The sequence below is a fragment of the Agelaius tricolor genome, unplaced genomic scaffold (assembly GCF_023055355.1).
Source record: "Agelaius tricolor isolate 1412-34295 unplaced genomic scaffold, bAgeTri1.0.p SCAF_1, whole genome shotgun sequence".
Classification (NCBI taxonomy): domain Eukaryota; kingdom Metazoa; phylum Chordata; class Aves; order Passeriformes; family Icteridae; genus Agelaius; species Agelaius tricolor.
In genome coordinates, this window is record NW_027269261.1 from 113,196,698 (window position 1) to 113,212,693 (window position 15,996).

Genomic DNA, 15,996 nt, shown 5'->3' on the forward strand with positions numbered 1-15,996 from the left:
ACAGGCTGAGACATTTCACATAGGGACTGTGAAATAAGAGGGAGTTGTTTGGGTTAATATTTAAATACAGGGTGTGTTTAGAGAAGAAAATGAGCAAACACAAAAAAAAAACCCAACAAATTAACTTGCACTGGATTTCAGATCTCCTTGTGGAAGGTGGGAGATTCTATATTTGAGTGATGAATGACTTTGCAATCAATTTTAAAATAATTTTCAAGATGAATATTGTTGGGGCAGGGGGGTACCTTTTAAAGGTGGAATCTTTTTTTGGGGACAGTGTACTAGGGAATTTTTGGATTCCTCCCTGCATTCCCACGCACACCTCATGGAAATATTTTATCCTGAGTGCTCCAAACTGATTTAAATCTCTGTTTAATGAATTTAAATCTCTGTTTTGCTGCAGAAGTTCCCAGTAGCTGCTGTTAAATAGTGATGGGACCATAACATTGTCAGGGGGAGGGTCCTTGGGCTCAGCCACTCCTGTCTGGGGATGGGAAAGCAAAAAGAACAGTGGAGGTTTGGGATAAAATCCCTTTAGGATTGTATCAACCTTGGCTAAGCCATTCCTGGCATTCACAGGGCAATTCTTGGCTGCACTGGCCTGATTTGTTCTCTTAAATGCCACTGAACTTTCTGCATATTGAGTGTTAATGCTGAGGGATTTTCATCCAAGTGACACCAAATCAAAGGCTTTGCACTGAAGGCATCAGTCACTGCTGCCAGAGGCATTTCACAAAGTGCTTAATGACACAGAAATACCAAATGTGTTCTGCTGAGCTCTTTGAAGAGGTGGCCATTCTATAGATGTGGAATACATGGGATAAAAAAATGTTCATTCAGGATTAATGTTGGTGTCTCTGTAACTGGGGAGCGACACACAAATGCTTTTGCTCTTCGAGCTCACCAGTGTGGCAGGTTGGGCTCTCCTTTGGTCACCTCAGAGATGGTGCAAAGGGACCTCTCAGTGAGCAGAAAATGTCAAAAAAAAAAAAAAATCTAAGATTGATAGAATCACCATGGAATCCTGGAATGGTTTGGGTTGGAAGGAACCCTAAAGCTCACCCAGTCCCACCCCCTGCCCTCTTCAGGTCAGACCCCACCTGCAGAGCTGCCCCAACCCTGGGGCCAGCAGCAGGAGATGTGGAGCTGCTGGAGAGAGTCCAGAGGAACCCACAGAGATGCTCCAAGGGCTGGAGCCCCTCTGCTCTGGGGCCAGGCTGGGAGAGCTGGGGGTGCTCAGTCTGGAAAAGGATCCAGGGAGAGTTCAGAGCCCCTTCCAGGGCCTAAAGGGGCTCCAGGAGAGCTGGAGAGGGACTGGGGACAAGGGATGGAGGGATAGGACAAGGGGAAATGGCTTCAAACTAAAAAAAAGTGGAGATTTGGGTGGGATATTGGGAAGGAGTTGTTCCCTGTGAGGGTGGAGAGGCCCTGAGGTTGCCCAAAGAAGCTGAGGCTGCCCTGGATCCCTGAAGTGTCCAAGGCCAGGCTGGACAGGGCTTGGAGCAACCTGGGATGGTGGAAGGTGTCCCTTGTCCTGTCCCTCCATCCCTTGTCCCCAGTCCCTCTCCAGCTCTCCTGGAGCCCCTTTAGGCTCTAGAAGGGGCTCTGAGCTCTCCCTGGATCCTTCTCTTCTCCAGGTGAGCACCCCCAGCTCTCCCAGCCTGGCCCCAGAGCAGAGGGGCTCCAGCCCTTGGAGCATCTCTGTGGGTTCCTCTGGACTTGTTCCAGCAGCTCCACGTCCTTCTGCTGCTGGCCCCAGGGCTGGGGCAGCTCTGCAGGTGGGGTCTGACCTGAGAGGGGCAGAATCCCCCCCCTCTCCTCCCCTGCTGCCCAAAGTGTGGGACCATCCCAGCCCTTGGGGGATTTCTGGGATGTGAGTGCACCCACCTTGGGCATGTGCAGCTTTTTATATCCTCATCACCTCCCTGCACAGAGCAGCAGCTCTTAGGAGAAGACAATCAAAGATGCTTTAAAGTGCAAAGCTTTCATGTTCTCCCTCACTCTTGTGTTTTGTCAGCTTGGTTGAAGAAATTCTGCCAGAATCCATCACTGTAAAAGGCTCCTGGATAAATAGATACATCAAGTTTAGCAGCCACTGCCTACAAACATTTAATGATAGAATTTGGCTCTGGATCCAGAAATATTTTTCATCCAGCAGTGTCTTCCCAGATAGTCCCAACACTTTGTTTTCAGCCTCCTCCCCAAGGAATTTGACTGCATTTCATCCCACAGGTCTGGTGTGGTGCCCTCTGATGGGGTTTCCTGCCCTGCTGCTTCTTGTCAGCACCCTCAGAATTCCTTTTTTCTCCCTGTTTTTCTAAACTTTGCATGGCGAATTTTCTGTAGTTTGGCGATCTGTCATCCTTTCAGGAGGGGAATTGGATGAGGAGTGATTAAAGCCTAATGGTTTTCTTTCTTTTGCTGTGTGATGCCAACTGGATTTTTAGATTTTTGGGGATTTGCAAGTTGTAAGATTAGAGGTTTTGGAGAGATAAAAAACCCAAACAAACATTTTATTTGTTTGTTTTAAAAGGAGAAAAGGGAATCAAAGGCACTGATTTAACTGCTTTAAATACTTTTCCTTATTCCAATTCTGAGTTCTTATTTCTGGATAATAAGGCTGGCCAAATTTTATAAAACCTAAACTTTGCAGGGGTTCTTCATTGGTTTATTCTGAGAGATAAAAAACCCAAACAAACATTTTATTTGTTTGTTTTAAAGGGAGAAAAGGGAATCAAAGAAACTGATTTAAATGCTTTAAATACTTTTCCTTATTCCAATTCTGAGTTCTTATTTCTGGATATTAAGGCTGGCCAAATTTTATAAAACCTAAACTTTGCAGGGGTTCTTCATTGGTTTATTCTATTCCATCTGCTTCCTGGAGCCCCAGGTCCTGACCCAGTGAGGATCTCAAAATGCACAAACTTGTGCACCCCAATCAGAGCCAGTTTGCTCTGAACCCTGTTCCAGGGGTGAATTTTTATTTAGCAGGTTTAGGAACAAGCCAAAACCCCTCCTCTCCTGCTTCCTTTTATTGAACTGAAGTTTTAATGTCTTTAAAAAATTTATTTGGTGACCCTCTCGGGGTTTTGTCCATTTTTTGTCTTTTTATTTTCTACCTTGAAGCATTTTGGTTTTTTAATGCCTGGCACAATCTCTGTATAAATAAAAGCTGCTCTTCTCTCCCATGTTTATTCCTCTTGAGGGTAAGATCAGTCATATCCCTGCTTTACTGGGCTTAGAAGGGATGCAAGAGAAGGTTCCTCACTCTTCAGCTGGAAGATTTCAGTGCTGAGTTCTGGGAATCACTTGTCTGGGAGCTGAGCACTGCCTGTGTGTTTGTACAGAAGGAATCCCTGGGGGAAAAAACTAATAAAAAAATAAAAGCAGGCAGCTCCCAAATTGTGTAATGTGTCTGCCTTAAGGAGCTCTGCCCCTCAGAGCCTGAACCTGCCCTTGCAGTGCATTATTTGACAGTGCTAAAGAGATTTTTCTGCCTTTTCCTCCTCTCTCCTTCTCTTCATGTTCCCTTTCCTGAGGTTCTCCACTGATCTGGTGGCTCCTTCCCCTCCTGTGTGACAGCCCAAGCCAACAGCATAACCTCAGATTTATATCAGGTGTCACAATGTGCTGCTCTGCTCTCAGGAGAGGGATTACTTCAAATCTGCAACATAAAAACCTGAATATGGAGCAAGCGAGGGCCATTCATTGTCAGTGCCAGGAGGAATGTCCTCCTGGAAAAGGGGATGCACAGACCTGGATTCTGCCTTCCTTTTTGTGTTAAAGCCAATAATGCTCAGATCCAAACTGAATTTAGAGACTGGAAAAGGAGAAAAATTCTGGAGATCAAACCACAGATCCCTAAAGTTGGAAAACACCTTGAAGATCAAGTCCAGCACCACCCCCATGGTCAGGACCAGTCCATGTCCTCAAGTGCCACATCCAGGTGGTTTTTGAACACTTCCATGGATCCAGGGGCAGCCACAGCTTCTCTGGGCACCCTGTGCCAGGGCCTCTCCACCCTCACAGGGAAGAATTCTATCCTCATATCTAATCTAAATCTTTTTTAGCTTAAAACCATTCCCTCTGCCTGTGTAAAAAGCCTCTCTCCCTTTTTTTTTTTTGACAAACTCCATTTCAGCTACTGAAAGTTTAGTTTTCCATCCTTTCATGTCAAAGCTTTGCTTGGGATCCCAAAATTTCAAATGCCAGCCTTAACATTTACCAGTTTGCCAATATTTAATCCTGTCATTGACCGATTCTCTTCATTTCCCTCCCCCCAGGCTGTCCCACGAATTATGGTTCAGTCAGCCAGTCTGGAGGCCAGTGCTGCAAGGATAAAACAGGTGAGCACATCCCAAGATGTGAGGGTAAAATTTTTATATTCACCTGCCAGAGGTGGCCAAAGCTTCAGCTGTTTAAAACCCGTTGCACTTGTGCTGCTGCCTGGCTGTGAGACAGTGAAATTCTGCTGGGTGTTTCAGGTCCTGGTAAAGCCTCCTCTCCTATTCCTGCTTCCACTTTGATATTTGAAAGCATTAGCAGATAATTAGCTGAAATTTAGCTGGTTTGCTGCTTTAAAAAGGAAAATTTCTAGGCTCTGACAGCGTCTATAAGCAGGATGTGGCTATTCTAAGTGTGGAGCTTAATTCCCCATTTTTGCCGTGATATCATGGAAAAACTCTTGCTAAGCTGGAGAGAAAATAGAGCCTGTGATCTCCCACTTTCCAGCAGAACTTCAGTCTCCTGAGCAGCACATCAGCTTCCTCCCACTGTGCTTTTATTGTCTTAGAAAACTCTGTGTTATCCAAAGGGAAAATCCAGAGAAAGAGCAAAGCTCCTGAGTCCAGATGGACACCACCCTTGCCACAGGAAAGTGAACAATATGTTTTTAATCTGCTGGAATATTTTTAAAAAAAAAAAACTTTTTTTTTTTTTAATTACATTTTACTTAGCAAACCTTTGGTTCTGAAATTCTAGTAATCCAGTCAAATCCCTCTTTCTTCAAATGCTGCCTAAGTTTCCAGTGGAAAAGGCATTTTGGGAATAAGCTGAAAATCCTGTAGTTTGGGACACTAGATGGGAGAAATCACAAAATTGTGAATAATAAACTAAAATGTTCACCTGAGACAGGATTTGTTCAAATCTGCCCTTTTCCAACCTCTTTTTTTCCACCCCCCTTCCTATTAGCACTCTCCCCCCTCCCTCCTTCCCAAAGAGATTTAGAGACATCCTAATCTTTTAGAGTACATGTGCTGGCAAAAGATATTGATCTATCAGATTTAGTAAACTTTACAGCCAAGAAATACATCACTGAAATGGGCTGTTAATCTCATGAGGTGCAGTTAATTTCATCCTCTGGAAGTGCAAGGTGCTGGTGGCTCTGAGGTGGGAATGGCATTTGGAAACGGGGACAGAAATGACAGTTTAGGTGCAGGGGGATGATTTATCCACCCTGTGGGTTAAGCCAAATAACTGTGAGAGACTTATGGATCATGGCTGCTTCCCATTCCATATAAATCCTGCTGTTCAAACAGCAAATGACCAGTCCTGTAATATAAATAATTCTTCAGTAAATATTGGGGAGTGTATTTCTTGGGGTTGACACTTCCCTTATTAATGGGAGGAGCGAGCTGACAATCCTCCCACGCTGGCAGGGCTGACTGGGGATCAGCTTCCATCTTCTGCAGATGGCAGCTACACAGGGATTTAGATAAGCTCAAAGCCTTGGTGCTTGCCAGAGGTCTGGGATCTGTGCTTTTAGCCCAGGTATTTTGGATAACAGCCCCTCTCCCCCTGTGTTTCAGATGAACCAAGAGGAAGCAGCAAAGCAGCCGCTGGAAACAGCGGCACACACGCCCGAGGCGGACAAGTGTCTGGAGAAGACACCCAAAGTGCCTTTGCAGCAGCCCACAGGGGACACCCAGGCCCAGGACTGCCAGGAGGGACCTCCCAGCCCCCTGAGTGAAGCCTCCAGTGGGTATTTTTCCCACAGTGTCTCCACAGCCACCCTCTCTGAGGCCCTGGCAGCGGGAAGCGACGCTGTGGCTCAGCCGGGAGGTCCAACGCCTGCAGGGAGTGACTCCCCTGGTCCTGCAGCGGCTCAGGTCCCTTCTGATGTGCAGGACAGGGCTCCTGAGAGCTCTCTGGCCACAAAGAGGGAGAATCCCCCCACCTTCAGCCTTCCAAGTGCTCCCCCCAAACAGAGGGACAGCCCTGAAGTGAATGGAAAGTCTTGCACTTCTCCTTGTCCCAGCGAGCAGGGGAACGATGCCTCTGCAGCCACTGTTGCAAAACCTCTTCTCTCTACCTCCACTCCAAAGGAGTCAATATCCAAACAATCAGTGGAGTCAGCAGGACCAGCCAGGAAAAAGGAAACATCCACTGGGGCTTCAGAACTGGGGTTTCCCAAAGCTCATCCCGACCAGCCCAGCGCTGCAGCCTCGCCCTTCAAAATCCAGAAGGTGAAAACGTCAGAGCTGAGATCCTTCACCAGCATGCTGGGATCAGACCCCACCAGTTCCCTGGGCACAGAAGAGCAGCAGGAAGGAGAAAAGAGCACCTCCAGTGCCCGTGGACTGAACCACAACGGGTCAGAGACAGCAGAGGAAAAACTGGAGGTGATTTCTGACTCTGAAGATGCCAACGAAATTCCTGAGTGGCTGAAAGAGGGAGAATATGTCACAGTTGGCACCAATAAGACGGGCACTGTTAGGTACATTGGGCCCACAGACTTCCAGGAAGGAACATGGGTTGGTGTGGAGCTGGATTTGCCTTCAGGTAAAACATCCCCTGGGTCAGGTGGGAAGCAGCTGGTGTGTCCCAGCTGGCAGAGCTCATCTTAAAGCTGCTTTTTTGGGGGGTTTATCACCCACTGGGGGGTTTATTGCTCATTGCAGGAGGCATTTTGAAAAGGGGAATGTAAGAGGTCTTCCCTGCTGTCATCTTTTTCCAGACTTGCTCTCACTCCCAACCCCTTTGAGATCCCAACCCAAACCATTCTGTGATCCCTGACTGTCCCTTTTCAGTCATTTCTTTGGCTTCTCACACTGAAGTAGGAATCAGGATTCCTTTTCCATGCAGCAGCTGCAGGACAAGCCTTGTGTCCACAGGATTCTCTCCTGGGCTTCTGCTGTGAGGATAAGGGTGCTCAAAGCACAACAGGAGTTGTGGGATTTAGCTCAAAGGGACATTTAGGCTAAATGAGTTGCAAAGTCTCTTAATAGGTATTAAGAGGTAATGGGATTTTATTTTAAAGTAAGCTTTAAAATTGCAAAAGACTATTTCTGTGTGTGTATATATATATAGTGTGTGTGTGTATATATATATATACACACATTATATATATATGTACACTATATATAAATATATACATACACATATATACACTCTATATATATAGAGTATATATATAGAGTATATATATAGTGTATATGTATATAAATATACACATACTATATATACACTCTCTCTCTCTCTCTCTCTCTCTCTCTCTCTCTCTCTCTCTCTCTCTCTCTCTATATATATATATATATATATATATATATATATATATATCCCTATATATGTGAAAAGCAGTAGGAAATAATCATCCCCTGACCACCAGGTGATACAGATAATTTGAGGTTTCTTTCACTATCTCACATCTCATCCCTGCCTGACTCTTGTCTGTACAGCTGTGGAATTCCCAGAATTTTGTGTTTCCAGGATTTTTTTGGAAACCAGGATGCAGTTCCTGGGGAGGCTGCTCCTGTTGATGTGGGAATGGGCTGTCTCCAGCACAAGAGGAGAGGAAGAGGATGGCTGGGATTGATCCCTGCTGGAGTCCAGGCTTCCCAACCCCTTTCCTCTCCAGGATTGGGGAAAGTCAGGGAGTGGAAAATCCAGGAGAGGTGCAGGGACGGTGAGAGAATTTGGGTTACCCAGGGCATGAAAAACTCTTTATTCCAATCCTCTCAGCCAAGTGCAGCATTCCCAGGCTGGGTGGTGAATCAGCACATCCCAGGGAGCCCACGCTCCTCCCTGCTGCACATTTGGGGTTGGAGCAGTTCATCCACCACAACACTGTCCAGGATCCAGAAATCCCAAATCTCCCTGTGCCCTCCCCATGTCCTCATCAGAGCTGAACTGGGCAGTGACTTCCCAGCTGCTTTCAGAAAACTCTCTGGAGTTTTCCATCCTGGAAAGCAAAATGGAGCTCTTGATCCTTTTGCCAGCTGTAGTAGTTCCTCAGTCTTGGGTTCGTGCCTCATTAAAAAATAAAATAAAATTAAATATATATATATATATATATATATATATATATATATATATATATATTTACAGATTCATTTCAATTTTGGAAGGTCACCTTCCCTCTGTCAGGCTGCTCCAGTGCTGATTCTGTAACATCCCAGTAAGCAGCAGCTTCCATGGAAAAGTCAGGAGATTTTTGGCCTGCTGAGGACTCAGCTGCTGATGTTGCTGGAGTGTTTCTTTTCACCCCCTTCTGTTTCCACAAGGAATAAGACCCTGATTTGCTGGAGCACATCTGGAGCTTCCCTTGGGGAAGGTGGTCACAGAGTGGTGTCTTTGTCACGCTGCAAACAGGGATAGAACTCCAGGGACATGGAAATCCCAAGTCCTGGCCATGTGAGGATACATTGGACCCAACGTGCTGCTGGTGGAAGGAGGAAGGAAACACCCCAAAAGCCAAACCTGTGACTCAATATAATTTAAAGGGCTGTTGGATCTTTCCACCTTCCCTTTATGGATGGGAGTAATCCCTGAACAGTTCCCCTGAGAATTTTAAATGATCTAAAATGAGGAATAGAAAGATCTCAACAGCACCAGCACAGAGAAATTATCTTTCCTGTTCTATGGAGGGTTTACAACCTGGCAAGAATGACAACCCTCAACTTCAAACTCCAGCTCAGAAAGCCAAAAGCTCTTTTAAATGTCTGCTTTTCCTTCCTTCCTGGTACTTTGGTAACGGAAGTGGTTATTTACCACTCTTGGAGAAATTAGAGAGCAATTGGGAAGAAAGGACAAGGCAGAGTGTCCCATTCAGAGGCACTTGCTGGGGTTCAGCAGGGAGGTTTTCCCTCCATGGTGTATTTTTAGGGACCAGTTGTTCTCCTTCTCAGCACTTTTTCCTTGCCTCCTTCTCTGGGTGCAGTAGCACCAATGTGCACAGAATAAACCCCATTTTGTAGGGAAAAATCCTTCCCGGTGAGGGTGGCCCAGAGAATCTGTGGCTTCCACATCCCTGGAAGTGTCCAAGGCCAGGCTGGACAGGTTTTGGAGCAAGCTGGGACAGCAGAAGGTGCCGGGTTGGACCAGGATGGGATTTAACCCTTCCCAAACCACTCTGATTGTCTTGTTGCAGGCAAGAACGACGGCTCCATCGGGGGGAAGCAGTATTTCAGGTGTAACCCGGGCTATGGATTGCTGGTGAAGCCGGGCAGGGTCAGGAGGGCCGCGGGCCCCGCGCGGCGCCGCAGCTCCGGCCTGAGGCTGCAGGGAGCGGAGAACAGGAGGAGCGGGAACTTCTCCGGGTCAGCCTCCAACCTGGCCTCCCTCACAGCCCTGGCCAAGGCAGAAGGAGGATCCACTCTGAGACTGGAGAAGAGCCAGAAGAACGCAGAGAACCGAAAATCTTGGGCAAACTGAGAGATCCCAGCCCAGCAAACGCCCTGGGATGCGGCCGGGGGAGCTGGTGGCTTCGGGAAGCGAAACCAACCGTCCCAACTTCCAGTTGGTGGCAAACACTAATGAAGGGTTTGTTCTCTCTGTTCTGGGTGATTGACATGATAATTCTTTGCCTCGTCGTGGTGCTGGATCCTTCGTTTCCTGTCCCAAATCCTGACGCCTCCGGGGGCAACCGACGGCAGCCGGTTCCGGCGCACGGCGCTGGGTGGGTGTAATGAGCTCCTTCTCTTCCTCCTTTCAGAGGAAAATCGGTCAAACCACAGATTCCCAACAGCCTCAAAGTCCTCCCCAGGCACCAGTGCTTCCATGGAAGTGCTGGGCAGTTCTTGAAGAGCCTCCCCACAGCAACAGCTCTGTTGTAATTCCATAAGAGCTGTGTCAGTATCGTGTAATCCGCCGTGAAAGGGCAAGGTGGGAATGATTCCAGACGGGCAGAAAAGTGAAAGCAGAACTTTGTTTGGAGATAAAGAACCCCTAAAGTCCCTTTATTTACAGAAGCAGCAGCCCTTGGGTTATGAGGCTGGGCCCAGTGCCTGTTTGGATCACTGCCCCGTTATCCCACTCTCCTGTGGAAAGCAGTGTGGTCTTCCCCGCTGGTTTGTTGGGAATGGGAGAAAGCCCATGGCCAGCTCTGTCTTATTTTTTATTTTTGGTCCATTTAATGTTTGCTCTCACCATGACAGGATCCCCTCTCTCACTTGCCCTAGAGTGGCAGAACCTTCTCCTTGACTCCTCCCTGTGGGCCAAGAGGATTTTAGCAGAGGTGTCAGCACTGAAGTGCCCCCTGTTCCCACCCAGCCTTTGGAGACACTCGGAATTTTGCCAAGCAGGGTGTCTCTGTCCTCATAACAGGATCAATCCAGTCTATTTATTTTTATTTATTCTTTTAAAACATGAAATGTTTGCGCTTTACAATCATCCCCCACAGAGGAGCTCTCCCAGCACCATCCCGAGCGCCGATCCAAAGAGGAGGTGCCTCTGTCATCCCCAGAACCAGCCTCTCTCTTGGAAAGGGGGAGGTTTGGGCTGGCTTTTATAAAACTTGATTTTATTTGTGGCTGGTTTTTAGCTGCTTGTGGCACAGGGGATGTATCCCTGTCTGTGTGTCCACGCACGGATCGGCCAACCCTGGTTTTCCTATCAAATCCTGAAAAGCCACAGATTTTTTTATCTTGAGCTGTTTATATCTTGTTTAGTCATCATGGGGGGATTGGACAGCCTGAGCAATAGATGTTTTATCTACGTGGGGACTATTTAGGATGCTAAATTAATGATTAAACTTTAATATCTCTGCAGTCGCTGCCCATGGGTATCCAAGTGCCTTAAACATCTGGTTCCGAGGTCCAAGGGAAAGCTCCATTGGTATCAAAGGAGATAGGGATGCTTAGTGAAGGAGATAATTATGCTGATTTACTGTAATTAATATCATTTATGCAGAAGGAATAAAATTAAAATAGAAACTAATCTGTAGCAGAAATAAGCGGGCTGGGTTCCAGTGCAGCCTGCGTAGAACTGCCAGGGGTTGTGTATCCTTCCAGCTTGGTGTAAGTAGTTTCAGTGTTTCCTAAATTTTCCTCGAGAAATCTTAATATAAAATGTACAGAGCAGCTTTTTAAAGATATTTTTAGTGTACAGTTTTCCCTCTTTTTCCCTTTGCACGAAGCTCCTGTCCATCCACACCACGATGGGGGAGGAATTTGGTAGTAAAGAATTCTTATGCTGAAATCCCGGGTTTTAACATTAAAACCGGTTTTATGAACACAACCCATACAGTGAAACTCTTTGTTTTGGGGTCTGAGGAGTCTTGCCAATGAAAGACCACCCACTAATTAATTTGATGCCTCTTACACTGCCTTGTTGGTTCCCTGAACTCCACCCTGACCGTGTTTTTAATTGCACTTTGTTCTGATGCGCTGCCGGAAGAAGCTGACGCGAAGCAGCCCCTCCCCAGAGTTGTGTGTTTTTAGTCTCAGCATTTCAGATACTTGGGTTTAGGGATGTCTTTAAAACTCCTCCCTGCTTGCTCAGTGGCCCCTTTGGGGGAGATGCAAAGGGAGGAACCTCCAAGTCCTTTTGAAGCCTCTTTTCTTGTGCTGGAAATCCAGGATTTCCCCAGGGAAAGGTGTCCAGGCTGCAGGAGAGAAGGGGAGGAGCTGGGTTAGTGGTTCCCTGTTTCTGCTGCTGGTTATAAACTCCTCTGGCCTGTTTGGGCTCCAGCCCTGGCTGTGGTTTGGTGTTTGCACACCTGGGAGACGTGGCCAGGGGCTGGATTCCCTCTCCTCCCACCCTCAGTTGTGCTGCAGAACCACAGAGAGGGATGTGGAGGGTGCTTAGAGCAGCCCACACCTGCTGGGATAGCTATGGGACATCCCTCCTCTGGGATAGCTATGGGATATCCCTCCTCTGGGATAGTTATGGGACATCCCTCCTCTGGGATAGCTATGGGACATCCCTCCTCTGGGATAGCTATGGGATATCCCTCCTCTGGGATAGCTATGGGAGATCCCTCCTCTGGGATAACTATGGGATATCCCTCCTCTGGGATAGCTATGGGATATCCTTCCTCTGGGATAGCTATGGGACATCCCTCCTCTGGGATAGCTATGGGATATCCCTCCTCTGGGATAGCTATGGGATATCCCTCCTCTGGGATAGCTATGGGACATCCCTCCTCTGGGATAACTGCTCCTGCAAGCAAATCTGTCCAGCAGGGCTGGGGTGGTTCCAGGAAGAGCACGAGGAGCCCACGGTGCCTTCATGGTGGGAGGACCTTGCTCAGAGCTTTCTTGCTTTTCTTCCCTTCCCCTGACTTTGGAAACAAAACCTCTCCTCACATGGCACCCTAAAATCGCCCTGATGCAGCACAAGTTCCAGAAAGCCAAAACCATCAAATTTGGCCATGAGGGTGTTCCTGGAGAATTCCCTGACTCTCTCCTGCTCCCTCACAGCTTTCCTGGGCAAGTGAGGTCTTTTCTAAAGGTGTTTTTCAGATTTTTGGCACAGTGAGTGCACATTCCTTTACTCAAAGCCATCTGTTACTTCGCCCCAGCTAAGCCAATTGACCAGAAAAGAGGGAAAAATCATCATGGAGGTAATAATATCTATTTTTTACTGATAATATTAGAAAAGCTCTGCTCTCAGCCTAAAGGAGGAGGTGCTCTTAACTGGAACCACCCAGCACTGAGGCTGGTGTGTGAATAGCTATGCAGATATTTCCAAGATTTTCATGCACTTTATACAGGGAAGAAGAAGATTTAATGCGGGCGAGTGTCGTTTGTATCGAGTGTCTCATCTCCTCTGGTGTCTCTCGGGGGTTCAGTCCTGCTGGCTGTGTCCCTGAATTGTGGGTGGCTCTCAGATTCTTGGGAAATGGCGTTGGTGGGTTGGAAAGGCTCCATCCCCCCTGTGTTTGCAGGGCTGGGGGTCCCTCCTCCCCACAGGGTGTCTGTGGCACCAAGCCAGCCAAGAGGAGGCTGCTCAGAGGGACTTTTTGGGGTTTTCTCAAGCCAAGCCACGCCTTTCTCCTGTGTTAGGTTCAGCTCTTGAGGTGTTTTGATCTCCATGTCCAAAATCAAGCCTGTTCATCCCGAGGTTCTGGCCCTTTACTGTTCCATGATGTTGTTGAGTTGAGGAAAACAAAGAGAAGCAAATTCTGTGTGGTGGCACCGCCCGGGTCCTTGAACAGAGGGGTTTGTCCTTGGCTGGGGTGGAACGTTCAACACCATCTCCTACAAAGGCAGAACCCCCCTCATTCCTCCCCAGAGTGGTGGGACCCCACCTGAGCAGGGCCTGGGTGTTGTCCAGCCCTGTCCATGGTGATGCTCCCACCGCTGGTTCCTCCGGTTCTTTGCACAACATTTCGTTTTCCCAGTGCCTTATCCCGGGGCCAGCAGTGAGGGCTGCAGCCTCGGGGTGCCTGGATTTTAGGGAATGAGGTGGTGAGGAACGGTGTGGGCTGCTCACACTTCACAACACCTCCAGTGGGGTCACGATCAAGTGTCTTGTTGCTCCATCTCCCGTGTCCATCTTTGGTTTCTGCCCCCTCCACTGTTCCCAAGCCGTGATCCCGTTGGGTTCCCCGGGAGCTCGTGTGGCCCTGCCAGGGTCAGACCCTGCAGGGGCTCTGTGTACTTTAAATGAGCTGAAATCCAAAGAGACTTTGTAATGAGCTGTAAAGTTTTTAATTATTTCTGTACCATACTAAATGACTGTAATATTGTATCATACGTGCGATGCCGCCTGCAGGACCTGAATAAACATCTTCTTTAGAGCTGGGATGTCTGTGCTTTGTTGCTCCAGTTCATGGCACCAAAATGTTTAGAATGGGAATAGTTTAGGTTGGAAAAGCTTCCAAAATTGATTCCAGTGGTTCCCCAGCACTGCCAAGGCCACCACTGATCCATGACCCAAGTGCCACATCCACAGGGCTTTTAAATCCCTGCAGGGATGGTGATTCCAGCATTCCCTGGGCAGCTGTGGCAGTACCTGACCACCCTTTTGGGAAAGAATTTTTTCCTGATATTCACAGTGGTCTGAGGATCCCAAGGATTTCTCTACCTTGCTCCAGGAGGTCAGTGCCTCAGGGAACTGCCACATCCAACCCTGCCACGGCCTCAGGGCGATGAGACCCCCCCCTCAACATTTCATGATGTCCTTGAAACCCCCTGCCTGGGCCACATCATTTCCTTTCTCTTTGGCACCATTTCTCTCCCAAATGCAGCTTCATGTTGGAAACAACAGGCAGGGTTTGACTGGGATTATTTTGTGTAGCTTTTCAGTTTATCTTGGCTTTTTTCTAAAGCAACAAACACCGCGTTGATCCTCCCCATCCCCACTGAAACTCAGCGAGCAAAGGATATTTTTATCAGCACTGTCTTGCAATCAGCACACGAAAACAGCTTTTTTTTTTCCTTTAAAGCCACTTCCCTTTTATGTTTTACCTTCTGAAAGAAAAAAAAAACCCTCTTTGGCTGAAACACAGGAGCTGTTTGAAGCAGCATCACTTTGTTCAAACCTCGCTCTTCCCGGAAGGTGGCTGTGGCACCTTCCCCACGCTGCCACGTTCTGTTCTGCAGCCAAAGCTGGCTTGAAAAGACTCCCATCAAAAAGAGCAGGAAAATAATTTTTTTAAAACCTCCAAAACTAACAAAGAACACCTCTTTTCCCCGTTTTCCTTCAAATTAACACCGCTTCCATCGGCCTCGCTTGGCTTCAAACACTTTGCTATGGGAGGCAGCAGCTCCTGGGCTTCACCCTGAGTGGAGAGAGGAGCTGCCCTGCCACGAGCTGGGCACATTTCCAAGGGCATTTTGCTCACCTTTGGACACCAACCTGAGAGAAATTATTGGTTTTTCCCTGATCAATCTGGTTTCCCACCAAAGCAGGCACAAAGGGCTGGGAGTGCAACTTTGCAAAGCACAGACCTCCAATGTGGATTTATTCCTCTTGTGTTTTTTAAAACATCTCCAAATGGAGCTTTTACTTTATTCCTGGTTTTCAGCTGTGAAGGAGGGAGTGGGCTTCATCCAGCATGCCAGATGTTGCCAGACACCCCTAGAAGTGTTTTTCCCATCCCTGCAAGTGTCCAAGGCCAGATTGGATGGAACCTGGAGCAGCCTGGGATAGTGGAAGGTGGCAAGGGGTGGGGCTGGATGAGCTTTGAGGTCCCTTCCACCCCAAACCATTCTGGGATTCCATGATCCCCACTCTCCTCTCTCCAGAAAATTCCCTCTGCAAACAGAGCAGCTCTGGCAGCTGATGATGGGGAGGGTTAAGATAAATTTTATCCCCCTCTTTGATGTCTGAGAGGCACAAGGAGCAGTCTGAAAGGTGTTTCCACCCTTGAAGTTCATTATTAATCATCTGCACCCCTCCAGAGTTGCCTTCCTCCCTGTTTTGGGGTGTCCATCCTGAGCAAACGCCCCAGCCACAGCTGCAGATCCTGATTTTAACCAGGATGGCAGGACCTGGGCACCATTTCACTGAATGAATCAATTCCTGTGACTTTGTGTCTTCTCTGCCACCCAGCTCAGCTTCCACCCCTCCTGCAGGAATTTCTTCCCACTCTGAGGAAGCTTTTCCCACCCCATAAATCCTCTCTGAGACCCCCCCGAGCTGCTCAGCACCAAAGGGCGGCCACAGCCCCTCCTGCCCGGGGCTTCTCAACAATTCAGCATCTTCTGGTTTGTGAGCCAAGGTCTGCTCCCTCCAGAGCTCAGCTGCTTCAGCAGGAGACGTGGATGGTTGGGATGGGCTCGCAGGGCCCTTCCTGAGGCTCTGGGGGCCGGCTGGGGGAGGTTCCCAAAG

At 48.0% G+C, this 15,996-nt stretch overlaps 1 protein-coding gene across 3 annotated transcripts in view; it reads left to right on the top strand.

Annotated features, from left to right (window-relative positions):
* Positions 1–13,960, top strand: part of KIF13B (kinesin family member 13B) — a 124,492-nt gene extending 110,532 nt beyond the window's left edge. For all 3 annotated transcript variants that reach the window (XM_071447761.1, XM_071447768.1, XM_071447776.1), the window contains 3 exons: positions 4,284–4,346; positions 5,808–6,780; positions 9,368–13,960. In XM_071447761.1, coding sequence (XP_071303862.1) covers positions 4,284–4,346; positions 5,808–6,780; positions 9,368–9,651 — 1,320 coding nt within the window. In that variant the 3' untranslated portion in view covers positions 9,652–13,960. The remainder of the gene's footprint in view (positions 1–4,283; positions 4,347–5,807; positions 6,781–9,367) is intronic.
* Positions 13,961–15,996: the final 2,036 nt, after the last annotated feature.